Here is a 22,547-nt window from a genome sequence, read left to right as displayed (position 1 = left end):
AAACAGAAACAACAGTAGATAGGGTTTCACAAAAAGTGAGATTGACTTTGCGTGTGTATGTGAAAGAGTGTGTGTGTGTGTGTGTGTGTGTGTGTGTGTGTGTGTGTGTGTGTGTGTGTGTGTGTGTGTGTGTGTGTGTGTGTGTGTGTGGTGTGTGTGTGTGTGTGTGTGTGTGTGTGTGTGTGTGTGTGTTGTGTGTGTGTGTGTGTGTGTGTGTGTGTGTGTGTGTGTGTGTGTGTGTGTGTGTGTGTGTGTGTGTGTGTGTGTGTGTGTGTGTGTGTGTGTGTGTGTGTGTGTGTGTGGAAAGAGCTTTTTGCGGTGCTGATGGTGGCTTTTCAAAGCAGGACTGAAACTGGTCATATTTATTGTGACAAATGAGAGAGAGGAGAGAGGCAGAGGGAGGGGATTTACAGCACCGAATGACAGATGTAGGGAGGAAAGAGAAATGAAAGACAGAACGTGAAACAAATGGGAGAAAATAAGAGAGAGAAATAACTAATTTCCAAGAATAATTTGGCAAGAGGTTTGCAGCGTGGAGCCTTGCGCCACACGAGCCAGACAATTTTCTGTTCCCTTACGTCAACATATAGACTTACTTCAATGTGTGTGTGTGTGTGTGTGTGTGTGTGTGTGTGTGTGTGTGTGTGTGTGTGTGTGTGTGTGTGTGTGTGTGTGTGTGTGTGTGTGTGTGTGTGTGTGTGTGTGTGTGTGTGTGTGTGTGTGTGTGTGTGTGTGTGTGTGTGTGTGTGTGTGTGTGTGTGTGTGTGTGTGTGTGTGTGTGTGTGTGTGAGAGCTGGTGAAGCATTCAGGGCTGTTTAAGGGACCAACGGTAGAAAACTGCTTATTAAGACCAGAAGGTCCTGAGGTTAGACCGACATACCCCACTGCTGACGTGTGTGTGTGTGTGTGTGTGTGTGTGTGTGTGTGTGTGTGTGTGTGTGTGTGTGTGTGTGTGTGTGTGTGTGTGTGTGTGTGTGTGTGTGTGTGTGTGTGTGTGTGTGTGTGTGTGTGTGTGTGTGTGTGTGTGTGTGTGTGTGTGTGTGTGTGTGTGTGTGTGATCTATCATACACTGGTCGCATGCTGCTGTGCACCAAGGTCAGTTCTAGTGCAGCATCTATCATCATAGCGTTGTGGGCGTGTGTGTGTGCCAAGCTGCAGTGGGTAAAGCGGTATGAAACAGTCCTAAGCTGATGCCAGCTCACTCTGGATCACGACAGACTTCACCCTTAATGCACAGTCCTAGAAGTCAACGGTGAAGTGTGTACAAACATCATTAGTTACTGTATACAATCATAATCTGGTTTTGCCTTGCTGCTGCACTAACTGGTGGAATCATACCTTTTTTCCCAGTGCGGTGAAACAGCTGTAGAACAAATTGTGAATGTTTAGAGCTTGAATTTGGTTATTGAACATCCTTCATTGTCCCAACTTACGTGCCAGTGTGAGTGTTACTTGGTGGTTTTGGCACCTGACCTGTCCGATTAGCCAGCATGCTAGCTAGCTTGACAAGCAGCAACCTCCAGGTCTGAAGATCAAAGCACATGCAGGAGTGCATTGAGCCTGCATTCTTTCTAATGGCCAGCAGAGGGCAACTTCATTGGAACCAAAATAAGTCAGATTGTATAGAAGTCTATGAGAAAATGACTGAAGTAAATATTTCACTCATGAGTTTATGGTCTTAATCGCTAGTTTTTAAGCCTTTTACAATATTTTTTCCATCTATGTAAAAGTTAGTATAAACATTTTATTGACCAAAACATTTCTTGTTTAGCATTTGGTTGTACTTAGCTCTACTCTCTTGTGTTAAAAAATAGTAGTTGACGATGTCAAAATGCCAAAACTCAAGGCTTCCAACCAGTACTCCACAAACCACTATGTGATGTCATGTTGAGTATGTCCAATTGTTATATTTAATTTAATTTCAAACCTTTATTTACCCAGGTGTATCCCATTGAGATCATTGATCTCTTTTTCAAGGGAGACCTGCTCAAGTAGGTTCCACATGAAACATAAAAACATAAACAGAACAACAAAAAGGACATCTTACAGCATCATTACAGGGATTACAATTTACAATAACTATATACAGTGTATGGTTGTTAGCTAGTTGTTGTTAGCTAACATGCTGTTAGCTCATGAAGCTGATAGCTGGTGCTGTTGTGGAAATAGAAACTTGTTATAGAGGGCCACTGCAAAGCCCTCTATAACAATGTCAAAACATAAAAACCTGGCGACCATAGAAAAAGCCCACCCAACCTTTGTAAATATTTTCTGCAATGTCATCTCGTTCTGTTTAATTTAATTTATTCAGTTTGAACCTTTTTCCCCTTTTGACAGAAACCACCACTATACCTGACACTGTGACCCCCACCCTGCCCAGAGTGGAACAGACCACTGCGGCAATGAGATCAGGTAAACACGCACACACACACACACGCACACACTCACACTTAATTCAAGCACTCTCCAGCACAGCTTCTCCACACTCACTCGTCATGCAGATGAATTGCAAGCTTACATGCATTCATTCTGTCTCTGTCTCTCGTCCACACACACTTGCACACACACTTACGCTCTTAAGGTCAGACTCCTGATGTCATCATGCACCATACGGCCTCCGGGCTTTGAAGTCGGTTGGATTCAAGAGTCCCACAGGAGGCTCTGTTTGAGTGAAAATAAGCTCTCACAGCGAGGATCTTACTTTCTCATACGCAAACACACACACACATGGTAATATCATTTCACAGCTATAGGTCAGCAACTCTTGGGCATGGGGTAAAGGTCTAGATGTAGTTCTGTTAGTTCATTGTGTGAGAACTAACAGTGACTTTAACTGAATACAGCATCAGGAACATCAAGTGTATTTTACAATGCTCTACTTTCTCTTTCCTTTTTTTGTCATTTTCAATGTGTTTCCCAAACTACACACACTTCACTGTACTACTTTTCTTCATATCCATTTTCTGTCTACGTTCACTTTGTTTTATATTCTCAGCTGATTCTTCTGTTCCCTAACCCTGCCATTCTCTTGTACTCCAATGTTTGTGTTCAGCCTATTGAGGTGTCCTATTGCATGAGCACTATTGCCAAAACATGCAAACACAATAGGAATCTCTCAAGGCACTATCAAAATGGAGAGGGGGTAGACAACAAGGAACTGAGAAAAATAAACTGCAAAAAGTAAATGATGTTCAAAGCAGATGCACTGGAATATGTCTTAATTCAAAATCGTGTGTGTCTCTGTCCACCCCGCAGCCACCACCCCGTCCCTGTCGGCAGTTTGCGACTTTGAGCAGAGCTTGTGCGGCTGGTCGGCTGATCCCCAGTCAGGTGTGAGCTGGTCCCTGCACACAGCCAGCAGCAGCTCCACTGGACACGGCACACATGGATCCAGGCAGGATCTGGCGCTGGGATCAGACAGTGAGTACCGATTTGTTGGCAATCACACGAAATTGCATTTTATACAAGACACTTTTGGGTAGTATAACATAGAAGCGTTCTTAGTTTGTTGTTATTTCCACACTGTGTTACTAGAGTTTCAAGTATGACCGTTCCCAAAATGTGCCATCTTGGAAAAAATGGAGCATGGGAGTTGAGAATGTATGCAGGAAACATGTTTTTCTGTGTCCAGCAATCACAACCAAATGACATAATGAAAAACGCATGGACATGTTTCTGTTGTGCTAGCCAGTTAAATGCACGCATTAAGGGGCATTACACCTATTTCCCCATGAAGTATTACTTTTATAACAGAAATTACCAGAAATATATAGCGTTTTAAAGGTTTAATAGTAAGATATCAAAATGTATTGGCATATGTCACCGACAACACTCTATATAAGTATTAAATATTAGTTTTGTATGCTTTCAAGTATGCACCTATTCTGATCATTATGATAATTTTATCACATTACTCGCCATGTTTTCTCAATCAGACACAACTACTAGATCCATCTCTCTGACCTACCAAAAGTATTTCTCTGCCTTTAAGACCTCCACAGTTTTAGAACTAGGGTTGGGTATAGTTTTGATTTCAACAATTTCGGTTCCAATTGTAGTTCTGCTTATCAATTCCAGTTCTTATCAGTTCTTGATTTCACTTCTTTAAGGATGTAAAAATAGATCACATGCCTATTTCACAGAAAAGGAAACATAGTTATGAAAATCTTCATTCAAATGTATAATCATATTCACCAATCAACTATGTTTTTCTAGAACTTGTAAATTAGGCTAGTTGCATACAGTATTTATTTTTAGGTCGTCAGTCTCTGAGAACCCCAAATAGCTTATCGTATTAAACATTATAACTTTATGAAAACGGTTTGTGTTTATTAGAATGCACATTCAGTCTCTCTGGGTTTTCTTCATTTCAGACATTCCTCATTTTATAAACACAGTAATGAAAAGGCACCGTCATGTTGGGATGTTTTAAAGATAACTGTAGCTAATTAAGAGCAGAGTGGTTGTCCCGTGGTGGAATCCAGCGCTGGGAGGAACACTGACTAACTGATGCAAGGATTTCACTCTGAGTGTGTACAACTTAATTGGAGTTTCTTCAAAAATGTCTCACTTTCCCGAACCTAGTTTGTTACTTTGTTATCCATTTTATCAGTTTATTTCTACTTCTTCAGCTTCCCTTTTAATCCAGAACCCCTTTCGTATAATCCTTGGAGTTTTACCTCTTCTTTTTACTTTATCTCTGTATTTTATCCCATATTCCTTTGCTTGTACATTTAATATATTGTAATAACTTTACTATGCTGCTAAAAATGTATTTCGAATCTTAATTCCACATCATTACAATTATCCCTGTTACCACGCTTCCTTCTTTCCATCCTTCCTCCATCATTCATCTCCCTCTTATTCATCTCCGACTTCAGTATATAAAGTCCCTTTCCGCTTCCACCCCTCTCACTCCATCACTGTGATCACATCTTCCTCTCCTCACTGACCTCTCCCCCATTTCCCTCAGTGGTACTTGCCTTTTTTCCACATCTGTCCATCTCTAATAAGACAGCAGGAGGATAAGCAAGGCTGTTTTATCCATCACACATACTTTTACTGCCTCTCTCTCACACACATTCTGCGCTTACACACCCATAAGGCACACACACCGCCCACAGCGGTTTGATAAGTCAGATGATGGCTTTGACAGAAGTGCTGCCTTAGCTCTTCAGCTCCCCCTGAGGCACCCCACACACACACTCTTACACAAACCACTCAAGGTGGGACTGCCCACGTATTAAACACTCGAGGTGTGTGGGTTAGTTTCCCCCACACGACCTTGCCATTCACCAAGGTTTTCTCTGTATCTGTTGAAGTCATCCACTTTCTGGTTGACTGAGCAGCTCTTTTATAAACAGACAGGGCCGTGACATAAGGCAAGGCTCTACATCACATCATACTGCTGTGTGAAATGAGTGTGTGTCTGTGCCTGTGTGTGTGTAATTGACATAGCAGCATCCCTGTCTCTGTTGTCAGACAGTTACATGACATTAAGTCTTGTTCTACAGCAACATTAGCGCGGCACCCTGTCTGGAAGCTGTCTCCGTATGCAAATCAAATTCCCAAACCTTGTCATTGAAAGCCCTTTTTCGGGTTTTTAAAAGAGAGACAATCAGAACTGAACGGAGCTCTTAAGTTATTCTTTTGATCTCGGATAGGGCAAGACTGCAATTCTTTACTCTGTGGAGATGTTCATCGAGAGAAACACTTCACACTGCGCGGAGCTCAAGTGGTTTAGTTATTGATAAGGAAAGGAAATAGGACTTAGAGTTTACAAGAGAATGAAAATCAATATTATAATAGGAGTTTTTAACTACTGATTATCTGAAGTTGCTTTAAAGTGGCACTATGTTTGCGTTTTGTGGGTCTCTCTTCCCTGTAGTGTGTAATCTAGGTTTGTGTGCAGGTACATGGTCTGAAAGGCAACAATCACAAATGTCACCCCCCCCCCCCCCAACCCCTGCCTGAAAGGCCTCCTTTATTGTCCTTGGTTTAACTATATAACACTCGTACTTCTATTGGCTAGCGCTCCAACACATTGTACGTGATAGGCTAGTGGCAGGAGATCTCAAAATGGTTGACCAATCACAACAGAAACGGCCAGCTAACCAATCAGAGCAGACTGGGCTCTGGTTTCAGACAGAGGGTGAAAAAAGGTGCTGCAGTATGAGAAAAATAAAGAGCTTTTTGAACATTAAAGCATGGAAACATGTCACATTAGAGACACTAAATACAAATATGAAACCTTAAAAGGCTCAGTTAAAGGTTGTCACTGAAACTCTGTAGCCTACATATTTATACAAACTGGACAGAATAACCATTGAAAAGGAATGCAGCATGACGGCAGTTAAGATCAAGTAGATAATTCAATTGGATCCCATTTTCTATTTTGTGGTAATTAGGGGAATCAGTTAGGAATCAGTCTGACATATACATGTATTATGTATGTATTAGAAGAACTCGTGCTTTTGCCCAGTCATGCTTTTTTTAGGGTGCACTTAAAGGTGGGGTAGGTAAGTTTCAGAAACCGGCTCGAGATACACTTGTTGTTATATTCCATGGAATGCTCTTAACATCCCGATAGCAATGAATATCTGAAGTGCTTTGGCCTACCTGCCTGTCAGCCTTCCATCGGGGCACACACTTATCTCGTGCCCTCATTGGTCATGTGCGCGTTCGTGTGTGTGTTGGAGGAGGGGCTCTATAAGGAAGTGGCAGATTTTCTCCGGTTGTGTATTTTCAAATTCTAGCGATCTCGAGCCGGTTTCTCAAACTTACCTACCCCACCTTTAACTCAAGTGAGAACATGAGTTGACATTGTGAAGAAGGACCACACACATACATTTAACTTTGAGAAAATACACCAAAATAAATGCTGCATATATCTACATAAATGCAAAACAATGAAATGATACCCACACAAAAGACTCTTAGAAACACACTCACAAACTGACTGACAGATGAACTCAAATGCAGTTTCAAACATAAACAACGTTACCTAGAAATAAAGTGCAATCCTCATGCAAACAGACAGCAACACACACATTCACACACACACACACACACACACGCACGCACGCACGCACGCACGCACACACCCTCCCTCAAAGCCAATTCTACATCCCTGCCTATCCTCCCATGGAGAGTTGTTAATTAATTCCCTCCTTTGTACGTTCGCCAAGATCAAACGAAGAGAAACAGAAAACACTGCAACTTTCTCTAACTGTACTAATGAGCAACGGTATTGAGGTCCCCGATTTCATTGCCTTGGAGTGACGAAAACCAGAGTTTACCTCAACCCAGATCCATTATTCATTAAGTGAGATGCGCCGCAAAATATCTGACAAATGTTTTTCTTTTCTGTCTCAGCCGAGGGAGAATAGATAGATAGATAGATAGATAGATAGTAGATAGATTAGATAGACTAGATAGATAGATAGATAGCTAGATGGATGGATGGCTATAGATAGATAGATAGATAGATCGATTAGATAGCTAGATAGATAGATAGATAGATTAGATGGCCGGGCTGGCTGGATGGCTGCATGGATCGCTCGCTTCGGCTCGCTCGCGCGCGCGCGCGCGCGCGCGAGAGCACGAGCGAGAGCCGCTCTGGATGGATGGCCTGGCTGGCCTCAGCATAGCTGGATGGAGGGCTGCTGCTGGATGGTGGCTGGCTGGCTGGCTGGCTGGCTGGCTGGCTGCCTGGCTCGCTCGCTCGCTCGCTCGCTCTCTCGCTCGCTCGCTCGCGCGCGCGCGCGCGCGCGCGCTCTGGCTGGCTGCTGGCTGGCTGGCTGGCTGCTGGCTGGCGCTGGCTCGCTCGCTGGCTGGCTCGCTGCGCTGGCTCTCTGCTCGCTCGCTGGCTGGCTGGCTGGCTCGCTGGCTGGCTCGCTGGCTGGCTCGCTGGCTCGCTGGCTGGCTCGCTGGCTCGCTGGCTCCTGGCTGGCTCGCTGGCTCGCTCGCTCGCTCGCTCGCTCGCTCGCTCGCTCGCTCGCTCGCTGGCTCGCTGGCTCGCTGCTCGCTCGCTGGCTCGCTGCGCTCGGGTTCGCCCCTGTCCCTCTCCCTCCTCCGTTTGCCTCCTCCCCCCTCGCTGGCCTTTGTCTTTCTTTTTTTCTCTTGCTCCTCATGCTGTGTCCCCCCCCCGCGTCTTCCCGTCGATAAAAGACTATTTGCAGCTCCAGCAAAGCCTTTTCTCTGCGGCCATAATACACAAACTAGACAAAAAGCCAAACTCAGCAGCAAGCTAATGATTATGGTCCTGTTTGGGGTGGGGGGGCACACTGGAGCACTGCCTTTCTTTCTCCACTCTCTCTCACTCCTTTACTCAATTGAATTATATTCCAATAAGCTTTATTGGCATAACCAAGTCAAAAACACAGTATTGCCAGAGCCCATTGTACAAGGTGGTACAACATTAATACGTTAAAAATGTGGTAATACTATTATTTAATTAAAACCAAGGAAAAAAGTGAAACATAACTGAATTACCAAATACAAATAATTATAATGACAATATGTCTGTGCCCAACAATTCTTTAAACTCAGAAGATAGATTAGGAACATAATTAGATGTTCTGTTGTTTACTTACAGTGAAATTGTGTACATACAGTAACATACTGTATTGGTATGATGGCTGCGCTGACTAGCAACAACAGGGAGAAAAACACAACGAGGTGTCAGTATTCAAAATGATTAGGGCTGTTTAAGGCAGTTGTGTGCGTGCGTGCGTGCGTGCGTGTATTCATTTGTATCCATAGCCAGTTGCACCCATGATGAAATGGCAGTCTCATTTGCGGTCCGAGCCTCACACCACAGAATGATGGTAGTCATGTCTTTAAACGCTAAGTAACCACATCCCACTGCATTACTACATCATGATGTTACGACAGCTCTGTTTCACCAGCAGAGAGGGATTCTGCTTTGTGCAGCAGCACTGTCACAAATCATAAAACTCATTCAAATGGAATCCATTAAATGAATAAAATGCAAATAGGACACACATGTGGCTTCATATTTACATTCCAAAGCTACAAAGAGTAGTTGCATCATTTATTTCAAGTCATTCATTTGATCACTGATCTTGCAATCATTTGACAATCCTCCGCCTCTCCGTCTCTTCCTTTCCTTTCCAGATTTCTCAGGGAACTACCTCCACCTGGATGCAGGGGCCCACACCCAGAGGAAGAGAGCCCGCCTGCTGAGTCCCGAGGTGGGGCCAGAGAGAGGCCCGCTCTGCCTCCTCTTCTACTACCAGCTCCAGGGGGAGGCCCAGGGGAGCCTCAGGGTGCTGCTGAGGGACAACGAGCAGGAGGAGACGCTGCTGTGGGCTCTAAAGGGAGACCAGGGGAACGGCTGGAGGGAGGGCCGCACCATCCTGCCACAAAGCCCCAAGGAGTATCAGGTAACGGTTGTTTTTGAACTGGGATTAGGTTAAGTTGCTGCACATAACCAGGGGCAGAAACAAGCAGTCAGTAGTAGACTTGATGCAAAGGGTTTAGTTAGGGAAGACTTTAACTGCCTAATATACAGTAAATGTGGAGGCAAATACATACAAAACAAATCAACTTTATGCTACAAAAGACAGATTTACGAATTATGAACAAAGTTTTCCGGTACTATCATGAACAAACTAACTTATTATTTTATTTCTAAAAAACTGCATTATTAATCAATAAAGTAAAAAAGAAAATACCTCCACACTGTATCAAGAAATAAGAGAACGGTAAGTACATTTGCCTTCATTGTAGAAATGTATTTAAAAAATTCTAAACATTATTGATTTTTGTTTGTGACCTTTTGGGAGTATATAATGTACATCAATGAGAGTATACAGTATGTCAACAAAAAACGTTTTGTACAAAAAGGGTAGGTGTAAATAAAGACATCGGTTTCCGGTAAATATACATTTCCTTCCATGTTTTTTCTCCATATCAAGTTATAACTTGATATGTTTATTTATTCTTTTTTATATGCTGAGATTCAACTATGGGGGTAAAGAAAGATTGTTGTAATATGTCTCTCTTCTTCTCTGATCTAGGTGGCGTTCGAGGGCTTTTTTGATCACCCAACCAGAGGACACATCAGAATAGATAACATCCACATGAGCAGCAGCATGGAGCTGGAGGAGTGCACACGTAAGTCTCGTAACCTTTCTGTATACCTGTCTCCTTTTACCACTGACTCAGTAAAAGCTCATCTGTCTGTCTTTCTTTCTCCTTCACAACCTACTGTTTTCATAGTAGACCGGTTGAGCGAAAGAGAAGGGATAACACTCATAATGTTTCTCGTTTACACACAGACACACACACATACATAAAGAAATATATATATAAAAAAAGAAAGTGGGCCACTAACGGCCTTTGGGCATGGATTCTAATCTATGTTTCATATCTCCCTCTCTCTATCTCCCACCGTTTTATGATTCTTTCTTTCATTCTTCTTTCCCTATCCCTTGTCTTTCATTCTCTCTAGGCCATAAGACGTAAACATAAAAAAAATACTACTTGTGCATGTAGGTATTCTGTGGGGAAAATGCTTGAGAGACTATGTGTTTGCCTGTCTCTCTCTCTTTGCTTACACACAAACCGGCCATCGAGACTGCTGTTGTTACTGATTTACTTCATTTATGGAAGCTTTTGTTATTACTGTCAGAAAAATGCAGACTTACTTGAAACACAGAGACTAGACACAGGATTAGCCTTTAAATCCTTCACATATTTCCCCATTTGACATACATCATTTTCTTACCCATGCTGCCACACACACCCACACTCTTCTCTCTGGGAAGTAATGGGAATATTGTTATCATTTAATGTAGCGACACAGCCTTTCACTCCGCACAGCAGGATAGTGAGCCTGATGTGAGCACACACACATACACACACACTAATGTACAAGGTCATGTAATGACCACCACAGTAGTGCGTTGACAGCAAAACACGAACACTTCAAGCCGGTACTCTTTCAACCCTGTTAAATTGAGCCTCGTGTGAATCTGAATTGTCTTTGTCCAACTTATTATTTTTGTTGTCTTACCAACCACAATAACATTGAGGCAAGGTCTCCGGTTGCCCTGTTGGTCACCTCCTCGGCTCATAGTATGTTGAAATAAGGCATAACGTATATTTGTTAAGTCTGGGAGTTTTACTGATTCACAAATAAAGATAGATTTAGTCATGAGGAATAATACTTGGCACGTACAAACTGTACTGTACCTTAAGGGTTGGGTTTTTTCCCTTAAGGCTTTAACCAGGTGGATTAGGTCTAATGAAAAATGATGTCCAGTTGCATCATTGGAATTGTAGGATCCACCATCTTTAGTGTCTTACTCTGTCTTGGAACTTGAAGTCAGGATATCTTGGCCTTATTTCAACTTGTCCTTCACAAATCCCCTCAATTGCTGGAACACCTCCTGAATATTTGAAATGACTCTTGGTCAATGGTCTTAACTAGATAGTATTTATTTTCGACTGTTATCACATATTACATTTGGTATGATTTTCTTATGCCAATATTTCTTTACCAAATGTATTAAGTGTCTAATTTCAGTATTGCATACATCCATATTACTATGATTATCCAATAGGAGACAGGCAACAGACGAAGGAACAAGAACGTATTCTCTCGACCCACTGTTGCATCTTCTTGCCATTCTGTTTGTGTTTTCCTCTGCGTTTCTCTTCTTTTTCATCTCCCTTTCACTTTCATAATAGATGATGTATCCTCCGGCAAATAATAAACAGCAGTACATTTCAGTCCCTGTTCCCATGACCCTTAACCTTACCTCCAGCCTTCATTCCCAGTCCTCTATTTCCCGTCTCTTCAATCTTTTCACCCTCCATCTCTCATCCACCCACTTCTTTCTTCTTCTCTACCCAACATGTCTGCTGCCATTAACATTTGTTTGTCACCTTAAGAAAATAGAGAGCAATCTCGGGGGGGCGAAACATAGAATGACAAAGCAAAAATATGTTATAGTGTGAGCAAGTCTGAAATGACTGACACACAAAGACATAGAGACATTCAGGGAGGACACGCTTCCTCTCTTCCAGCCCATTCTTTTGTTTTCCTCTCCATTTTTAAAGACTGTCATCCAGGAAGATGTATGGGGCCTTTAGACTCCTATATTATGTCGGAACTCAACAAATCTTTATTGATTTTCTCCAAAAGAATTTGCAAAACAGTGCGGCGTCTTGCAATTTTGCAATTCAGCTGTACTGAAATGCATTTCTGTTAACAATCATCAGAAATATAGTTGTTCAATGTCAATTTAATCATGGAAATATGCCACCGTACACTGAGACCAAGCAAATCCTAGGGATGATGTATTTGGTGCTGTATTTCATATTGTAAAATGCTACTTTAGAATGAAACAAATGCATTTAATCAAAGTCTTGTCATGCATCATATTTTATCCTTATGGTTTAGCTCATTCTGGACCTGTAGGGGCTTGTGGATGCTTACCGTTCACTCTTATGCTGAACAATAATGTACAAATGTAAGCACCAAGATGAAATGAAGTGAAACAAATGCACAATATATATATACATATAACAGATATTACCTTATTATATTAATGACAACGTTGAGTATAAAAAACACTGAAAAAGTCCCCATGAGAGTTAATGTTTGAACTCACACCCAGTATGAGTCATCTACATTTTAATCACCAACTACGATGATCTCACATTGGTTTACAGCAGCCCTTATACCTTCATTGCTTTATTACACCTATCAACTACTAACTTTCATCATTAATATTTCTTTTTCTCTCTCTCTCCTACAGAGCCTTTACCTGCCTTAACTCCTGGCATAACTAGTAAGTTCTTCTTCCTCTTCCATGTGTACTTCCTGTGCAAAATGTCTGTGCTTTCTGCTTGTTGCTTAGCTCAGCTCGCAGCAACTGCACCGACCCTGGGCGACCTTGAAAGTGCATTATATGTGTTACAAACAGCTAGATATACACAGATCACACTTATTCTAACTGAGAACGTTTCCAAAATAATCCAACTCTACTTGAATGATGCATCTACATAACTATGCATTTCATACACAGTGTGGGACTTTGTCAGTTAATTTACCTTTTTGGATGGATGTAGACTTTTGCCACATTTCAGAAAGATATGGTGACAATGTTGCAACTTGATGGAATGGATCCACTGCATTGTTCCAGCATGACTCCCTGCATGCTGGGCTGACACTCTTGGTTGAGTTGTTTGGTATGTTCCTCAGTGAAAATAAATACTATTTTCCACTACATAAACAAATAGTTCCATAAGATAGTTTACTGCAGCAGCAACATTGGCCGACTGAGTACCAGGGCTAGGGTTAGGGTTGCACATACCAATACAAGTCGTTCATGGTACCATGTATGCGAGATCTTGTTGTGTGTAGGTATTGAATACAGTGAGTGTGCTCAGACCCACGGTCAATTACTGAAACATTGTTCATTTTGTTTGTTCGTATGGTCATTTACTTCAAAGGTGACATAGGAAAAGAAGGGCCATTGGTGAACTGCTCAAACAAAGTCCAAAAGTCTCCATCTTGCCTTTTGTCTTGTTTTCAATTAGTCTAAAAGGATTAGGGTAGCACCTGCCTCTGCTGTCCTGATCTCAGTCAATCCCAACGTGTTCTTAATTGTAGAGAACAGCACACTCGCACTTCATTGATTATGTGTTGCTGATTTGCAATCACCAAGTAAGCTTCTCTGCATTCCTTCATTCGACACCATAGAAGGAGCCTTTCTCATACAATATATCTATTTTTCCTCTTTCTACTTTTTGCTGATTCTTTACTTCAACCTCAAATATTTGGTATTCATTCCCTTCTTACCTTTGTATCCAGATGTTATTACTTGTTACTCCTATCCTCTTCTCACCTCAATCTACAGTTTAACTTTGCCCAGCAAGATGGTGCTCCCACTTGAATAAAATGCAGAGCTATTCACTATACTTCTTTATATCCTCTATCCTCAAATAGACCTGTCTGAAAGCAGATATAAAGGGCGTAGGTCGATTATTATTACTTATTTTCAAAGTGTGGGTCAGGTCCTAAAAGGCTACTCCCCAAAGATATGAACACTGGTGTGTTTACTGTTAGGAGACCGGGCCTTACTGACACGGAATGATAACAAAGTTGGACGACGTACACACAAAAAATATGTATTTGCCCAATCTGAGCACTATATCAAGACTTGTCACGGTTAAGATCAAATCTATTTATTTTACTCCTTTTTACCACTCTCTGGGACAGACTTTTGTTGTCAACAACATTTGGTTGATTTAGGTCCATAATACAGATCCTGTGTGCTCTATACAGTAAGTTCAGTGTGTGTGTGTGTGTGTGTGTGTGTGTGTGTGTGTGTGTGTGTGTGTGGTGTGTGTGTGTGTGTGTGTGTGTGTGTGTGTGTGTGTGTGTGTGTGTGTGTGTGTGTGTGTGTGTGTGTGTGTGTGTGTGTGTGTGTGTGTGTGTGTGTGTGTGTGTGTGTGTGTGTGTGTGTGTGTGTATGTGTGTGTGTGTGTGTGTGTGTGTGTGTGTGTGTGTGTGTGTGTGTGTGTGTGTGTGTGTGTGTGTGTGTGTGGATCAAAAACATTCTTTGTATACTGTGGGATACTTGAGCAGCACTTAGTTTTGTTCACCACGATACAATTTAATAAAAACTAAAATACCATTCCCTAAAATAGCAAAAGCCTGACAAGGAAAACTCACCTGACTCACATACAAAGTATTTGACCTAATGCTCACGAGTTCCTCAGATTATTGAATTCTGTGCGGGTATCATATGACTCACAGCATGACAACAGTGTCAGTTCTTGCATACGTGTGTTTTCATGAGACTGAGCCCCGGACTTAAGGATTACATGTCTCCTGCGAGACGCCTGCTGAAAAGTGATCTCGAACTAATACTGCCTACATAAGAGGAGTTATATAGAAGTGCCTTGGTTGTGATATGTGTTGGTGTGTCTCGATGTGGATAATTCGAGTTAGTGTTTGAGTTGTGGCTTTGGACAAGCAGGGTTTCTGTGTTCTTTACCAACATTATTCAGATGAAAGGGGGTTGAAACTGGATTTTAAGTGATAAAGGCATACAAAGAGAAATTAATTCAACAATTATTTAAATTCACTTAATTTAAAGACTGACTTAATCCAAATGTGAGGAGGATAAAAGTGATCAAGGATCAGGGCAAGGTTGTAATTGTATTTTCTTATAATCCTCCTATAATCTTCTTCTCTGAAATGACATGTGCCCAGTGGAGAAAAACGAATACAATTATATTTAATAAAATAAATCAATCGACCCAAAATCGCATTAAGGGAGAACCTTCAGGAGGACTGGAGACCAGATTCTAAATGAAATATGTAATTATAGTCTGATAACACGATCCTCATTTCACAACAATGGCAGTCTCATTATGGTGTGACGGGGACCAGTGTGTCACAATGTTGGTTTTTTTTGTATCTATGGCAACCAAGGAGGCATTTGGCTTCTTGAAAGAAAAAGACTGGCGGCACATTGAGCAATCATGCTACACACAAATGGAGAAAATAAGCACATTCTGCCTTCAGTTTGAGAATACAGAGTAGTTATAGATCCATGTTTTGAAGTATACCATTCAGAAAAGGACAGATTCCGTGTGTGAAGTGTCAGACCTTGAATGAGAAAGGTAGTAATTCCGCGATTCAAAAACTCTAGTAACCAATGTTCCTCGAAAGCCACACTTTTTTAGCTCGTTTAAGGAGTGGTGCTCTTGAGAAATTACTCCCTTTGTTCCCCAGATCCCTCCGTAAAAAGCAAAGTAACGGTCAATTTGATTTGATTTGAAACCCTCATCCGTGTCTTAATCCACTGCTGGGAAGGCTCTCTGTACAGGCTGCTTAGAGCCTTTACAATCAAAGCTATTTTAAACCCTTAAAGAGTATGTCTGAACTTACAAATGAAGCTCACTGGTTTCCTCCTGTCTTACTCTGCACCTCTCCTTCCTTTGTCCCATTATTATTGCTCTCTCGTCTCCATCTATTTCCTCTTTCCTTCGTCCTTTCTTTTTCTCTTTCACATTCTTCCGTTCTTTTCTCTGTCTCTCTTTCTTCCCCGACCTCTCTCTCAGCGGGTTTCTTTCACAGTGAGTTGACAGAGTATTGAAGTTTCAGACAAACCCTCTAATGCAGGATTAAAGATATCATGGCAGGATTAGCTCTCTGCCTTCAATTCGCCTCCCTCCCACCCTCTCTCCTCACTTTCTGCCACCCCTCTCTATTTCAACCCTTTCTTTCTTCCTGTAAAGCCTTCTCTCTTATCCTTTCTCTACCCCTGTAATTTCTCTCTGATTTCCTCTATTCCCTTCTCTTTCTTCCTCCACTCGACTCCCTTTAATGCCATCTTACCCTGATAAAAGCAGCTGCGTTCTCCCGAATACAACTACTCGAAACTCCCCACCCTTTGTCCAAATCAGCCAGTCTCTGCATTATCAAGGCTTTGCATTCTCTGATCGAGTCCAACGTATCGCATGAGCCTCTGCGTGTGTCAATGTGCAGCTAATGCTTGTGACGTTTGCATTTTTTCTGAAGAATGAAGACTGAAGGCGACTTTAGATTGAATGCAATTGGATGTTTAAATGTTTGGAAAGTGAGCTAAACCTGGAAGCTAAATCATTTGTATGCCTGCTGTTGATCTTACATATTATTTGTGTTGAATACCAGCCAGCCACAATACTTTTTAGCTCACTGCTGCACTAATTGACCATTCGCCCATCTCCCTAAGTTACTGTTACAAGGCCTGTCAAGCTTTCCATACTCTCATGCTTTGTATGCAATTTACTTTGATGACAATGTAAAATTAACAATTCAATTATTGGTTAATTTGAAACAATAGCCCCTTGATTTTAGAAAAAGCTTCTCGTTTCTAGCTGTCACTCATCAATGGCGGCTAACATGGCGGATTTGTTGATGCAAAGCTAATTAAGTTAACGTTAGCATCATTAGTTGGTTAAAGTGCTGTCCCCAGCTGACTTATATTAAAATAAGAAACATGTAAAGGTGTTTTTGAACATGCACAATGGCTATATTGATATTTTACTTTTGAAAAACTGGGCTAAGCTCAATGTACCAGGCCAAAAGTACTCATCCTAACCAGATGATGATCCGTGTAGAAAATGCTAGTATTTCAAGAACAAAAGGTAAAGATGAAAAGTGAGACATGACAACATAAATCTGTTTAGTTTACAAACTTAACTCCACAAACTGTGTTAGTAACTTACTTTTATTTATTTGTGTGAGCCCAGGAAGCAATCATTTTTGCTACCAATAGTAGACCTAGTTAGCTAAGCCTGATTAGCTAATGCTAAATGACACTTAATCCATTCCTTATAATTTGCTTTTGGATTTTGGGAGGGCTACTAAACAACATAACCCTACAAACTCATAAAAGGTTGAGTATTGCTTTAACTACAGCTCAACACAAATTCAGCATGTAGAGGAATCCAAAGCTTGCCAGACCTGCCCTGCTAGTTATGAGCTATGGTTGCTAGGCTATGATTTTACAAACACTATCTAGGGGCTTTTAGCGAAGAGTCAATTAGAATTACTTTCCAATGCGGCCTGCATGCCTGCCTCCGTGGTCCATAGTGCCAACCAGTAATGTGTCCTCCTGCCCTCCAGGGGGTGCCATGTCTGGGATGGAGCCCACAGTAGACACAGTGGCGGTGCAGCCTGTCCCCACCTACTGGTACTATGTGTTGGCAGGAGTCGCCGCTCTCTTACTGCTGGTGATTGTAACCGTGCTGGTGACACTGTGCTGCCATCGGTACCACTGGGCGCCAAAGAAGTCCAGCGCTGGTCACCATCATTCAGTGACGTACCACAACAGCCAGCAACCCAATCAGCAAGGTCACCAAAACTGCTACCAGAACCAAAATCTCAGCTATAATCGGATCCAGAGCCCCAACCAAAACCACCTGTATCCAGCTACTGGGCCGAGCCCGAGCCTTGACCCCATGCTCACCATCAGAATGGATAAAGACGACAGCTATGACTCCCAGTGTTGAAAACAACCAGACACCATGTGAATGATAACATTTGATTGGATTGCTTTGTCAAATAAAGCGATGAAAGGGAGTGAAATCTCCCTCAACAGCATTATTCATAATCGGCACTCTTCACTGATCTACATGGAAGAGACACTGCTGTTGCTGATGACTGATCTGATTGTCTGATCAGCATGCACTTTTGATAAAACTATATTGTTGGCTGACACTGGCAGAATGTAATCCTGACTTTACCATCATCAGGGAGAGTAGATGAAATAACTTAAATTGCCAATTCTGATGGCCTGATTACTTTTTTGATGTACTTAAGAGAATTCTGACTTCTACAGCTGCATCTTGACTGTGGACATAACACATGTAGTGTACATTGTCACTGTTGTAACAGTATATTTTCCTCCTTTATAAATGTCAGAGTAGGATATATCTGACTGCAGTTTGGACACTGCCTGCCTCCAAATAACCTTTCCAACAGAGAAGGGATTTACACAAAGGTACACGGAGATAGAAGTCACAATGTGTGCTGCATTAAAAGAGAGAAGGCTATTTCTCTGGGGCAGAATGAAGCCTCTGCTTATTTGTCCACTAGCCTTTGAGAGACCGAGAGTGACAGAGACAGATTAAGAACGGAAAAAGGGAAGAAGTACGGATATAATTAGTGCTGCCCGTCCAGCCGTGACAGATAGAAGGCTACAGATCCACCGTGGGTGGTGAAGGAGGAATCAGTGTTCTCTGTCTGGTTTACACGGCAGGGTAGATAGGATGAGACAGCTTAAGTCGCATCCTGCAGACCTAGACACAATTCCTCTCTGCAACACACAGTCTCGAATACATATGCACGGACACTTCGGAAACTTTTAAGTGGCTAATAATTGAGTCTTGCGTCAAGCCCCGAGTGCATTTTTCATTACATCCTGATATGCCTTTCTTAAAGTGTGCTTTAAAACTATTACCTCCTCACCTCCAGAACGAGGTTGTGCCTCAGTGTCAAATAGGAGTATGAATGGACAGTTTTGCCTTGATCTCATAGATAATCCAATGCCTGTGTCTGTTAATGTTCAACATGAGTATGTCCTGCACACATTAGACTGAATGAATGAAACAAATCCTAAATGTATTGAGTATCTTAAGATGCAGTTTGAAGTCTGTGCAAATGTTTTTGTTTTCTCCTTTGATAATTTAATATATTGTGAAAAAAATTGTTTGTGGCTGCACAGTTTTGCTTCTATTCCTTTCATTCACCATGGTATTTCAAAATCAAACTTATTTCTTGATGTCTACTTAATTATCCATCCAACTTTTCTCATGATTTCCAACGTTGACAGATACGTTAGCATAACACTTGTGTGCCATGATGCATTTTTGCAATGTCGAGAGTACCATTAGCACTTTTTCACTTCTTGATAATGATTATTTTGAAGGCTTTGATGATTCATTCTGACAATTTCTTACATTTACTGTGAATCTTAATATAAAAAAGTGGAGTAATGTACTGGTTGTGAATTGAATATATGTTCTTGCTTTGTTATCACATACTATTACAGTATGCCTCCATGTGCTTTTTGATGTTTAATAGTTATTCAATGTTTATTTTTATACTCACTGGCTGTTGTTTTTAAGGCAACAGTTATGTGGATTGTGTTCACTGTGATGATCTTAACAACTTTTTCTGTTATGTCAAATGTTGCAACAGTTTTTCCCTCATTAGCACCCATCTTCAGGTTAAGTGGTATATGGATAGGAAATGGAAAAAATTAAGTATGTCATGTTGAAATTATCCAAAGCATGAACAAAACTTAAAAAATAATCAACTTTCGATCCACTGTAGTATTTCTCAGCAGTTCACCATCTTGTGTTGTAGGCTACTCCTTTACATCATTTTGTTCATGCACAAATCCCCTAGCCTTTTTTTATCAAAACCCCGCTTATTCCTATTCTCCTCCCTTTATCACAAATCCTCCCAGCAAAAAAAACACAGGAGAGAAAATGAGAGGCAGAAAGCAGAGGAGAGCAAACTCTCTCAGAGGAAAAGGGCCCATTAAGCGAGCCCCCTTTGCCTCCACAGAAGGCGCCCAGAGAATGGAGGAAGATGAAAGAAGTAAAAAAAATACTTTTCTAAAGATAGATTTTTCTCTCTTTTACTCCGAGAGGAAGGCTAACGGGGAGGCAGGTCGGGTTTGGATTGAAGGAGGAGGGCAGGTTGTTTCAAACACAAAAGCAGATGAAAGAAGTCTTTTGGCAGAATAGACAGAGCGATGGAGAGACACACATGTTCTCAAACAAACATAAACCAGTGTTAGCAGAGAAAATAGTTGCATGCATGTTCAGAAACCACTCTGCATCTCTCCATATTGACGTGTTTCCTCAAATTGTGTCTCGTTTTGTATTCTCGTTATTTTATGCTCGCACATCCATCCCCTCTGCCTTCCATTTCAATCGACTTGTGCGTGATTTACACATGATATGACTCACTCTAGCAGCCCTGTGCTGTAACCCAATCAATGTGGGTCCGAAATTCTAATGGAGGAATGATATATTACTGTATTTATGTTGTGCTACCAATGCACTTTTCCCCCCTTTCATTCTCCTTCCCTCCATCAAAGTTTTTGCAAGATTTGGAAAATGTGCTGGCTTGTCTTCATGCCGCACTTCTAAATCAGCCATCCCTCACTCTCCTCTCGCTGCTCCATCACAGACTACTTTGAAGCCCTTTAATATTTCTAATTAGTTAATGGAGCTGATTGCATTCATAAAACCCTGCAGTAAGCATTTCTAGCCCTCCGGCCATTTCTTTTTCCTTTTTTCCCCCTGCCTCCTCCTCCTCTGTGTCCTGGAGAAATATTACGAGTGAAAGCACTCTAACAGGTCCTTGGGTCCCCGCTGCAACAGCGCATGGTGCCAAAGAACTATCCATGTCTTTTCCCCAATAAAGAAAGCCCCCCCTTTTTATTCTTCTCTTTGCTAATTGGAGAGTGGAGATCAAATGGGGCAACGGGGAGTTTTAATCTCCTTTCAGATCCGCATGATGATTCTTCTCAGGATCCTAGCCTGAGGGCTTTAGGCCAGGATCATTAGAAAGTGTTCAACAGTCGTCCAAAGAGTGTCCGTCCAACCATCTCTCTTTCTCCCCGTTATCCGGATTCTTTTGCTTTCTTTAATGTTTTGTCAAGGCCTGTGGTGATTTCATTTGACTGTGGGAAAGGAGAAGCTAGAGCCTGGAGGGTCTGTTGTGAGACTGTACATTAACACAACCAGAACAAATTAGATGCTTTCAAGTGTATGTACGAATGTATAGTCTTACATGGAGAGTACATTTCAGTGAGACCTCCAGAACATATTATAATTTGCAGTGTGACTACTGGGATCAGCCATATTTATAACTTTAGTATTGGTTGTTTCACTGCTGATTGCCTGTGCCGCTCAGTAACTGCAGTACTTTAAATTAAAGGGGTCCTTTTATGCTTTTGGGGTTTTTCATTTTCCTGTAGTGTTTTCTATAGGTGCGTCTGCATGGGAATGCTCTGCAAAGGCTAAAATCAAAAAGTAGGGGCGTCTTGACTGGACTCCTTAGTTTACTAACATAGTGTCATCAATGTGTTACACTCGTGCCCCTATTGGCTAGCTAGGCTAAGGGGTAGAACATCTTTAAGATGTTGACCAATCACAACAGAGTCTGCCAGCTAACCAATCAGAGCAGACTGGGCTCTGGTTTCAGATAGATACTGTAGTGAAAAAGAAAAAATATAAAGCACTTTTTGAAAATTAAAGCATGGTACAGTAGAGGCACACAATACAAAAATGAGCATAATAGGGCCCCTTTAAATAACATGACAACCTTATTTTGTTTTGTTGGGTGTTTCAGACAAACATCATTTCAAGTCATGTTCATAATCTGCAGTGAAATGTGGAGTTTATATAGCACTTTTTACGAATTTGTCACTTCATTTTGGTAATGTGACATCACACATTTTAGGGGTTAAGTGCATCTACAGTTTTATTTTTTTCTCGAAAATCGACCTTGATGATGCCATTTCTATTAAGTGATTCAATTATGTTGTTATTGTTCTTTGATTTCTTATTGTAATAATGGTTTTTTTATTGATCAGAAAGATTGTTTGTGATGTAAATCTGACTGATCATTCTGAAGCATGGCCTCAGCCAGGGATGAACTTGGTTTAAACTTAAACTGTGACTAGCTTAATAAAACCAGCGTTGAAGTGCTTAAACATTCGTCCCTGGCGTCAGCCACCTCACTGTATGTACTCCTCTGACTCTGTGAGGGACATAACTCGACTTTATGATTGTCTTTTTGACTCGCGCTGAATTTTACTGTCTCGCACTTCAAGCTAATTAAATATTGAACTACAGAGAAACACAAAAAGCCAAGCGGCACCCATACTCCATCCCATTATCAAATAATTAAATAAGCAAATTCTAAAACATCAGAGAAAGACTACACTCCATTTAGCAAAGGATTTCTTGGTTCGCTGTTATTAACATTAAAA

The 22,547-nt window shown here is 41.5% G+C and overlaps 1 protein-coding gene across 4 annotated transcripts in view; it reads left to right on the top strand.

Moving 5' to 3' along the window:
* LOC117467131 (neuropilin-2-like) overlaps positions 1-22,547 on the top strand; it is a 105,985-nt gene that overhangs the window by 76,958 nt on the left and 6,480 nt on the right. Inside the window, exons 12-17 of one of the 4 annotated variants that reach the window (XM_034110751.2) lie at positions 2,338-2,412; positions 3,256-3,420; positions 9,139-9,407; positions 10,044-10,140; positions 12,792-12,824; positions 17,660-22,547. The exon at positions 17,660-22,547 is cut by the window's right edge and continues 649 nt beyond it. In XM_034110751.2, coding sequence (XP_033966642.1) covers positions 2,338-2,412; positions 3,256-3,420; positions 9,139-9,407; positions 10,044-10,140; positions 12,792-12,824; positions 17,660-18,045 — 1,025 coding nt within the window. In that variant the 3' untranslated portion in view covers positions 18,046-22,547. The remainder of the gene's footprint in view (positions 1-2,337; positions 2,413-3,255; positions 3,421-9,138; positions 9,408-10,043; positions 10,141-12,791; positions 12,825-17,659) is intronic. The other 3 variants (XM_034110750.2, XM_034110753.2, XM_034110752.2) reach the window with 3 other exon arrangements.

Source organism: Pseudochaenichthys georgianus, chromosome 21, assembly GCF_902827115.2.
Source record: "Pseudochaenichthys georgianus chromosome 21, fPseGeo1.2, whole genome shotgun sequence".
Lineage (NCBI taxonomy): Eukaryota > Metazoa > Chordata > Actinopteri > Perciformes > Channichthyidae > Pseudochaenichthys > Pseudochaenichthys georgianus.
This window is presented reverse-complemented; position numbering and strand designations above follow the sequence as displayed.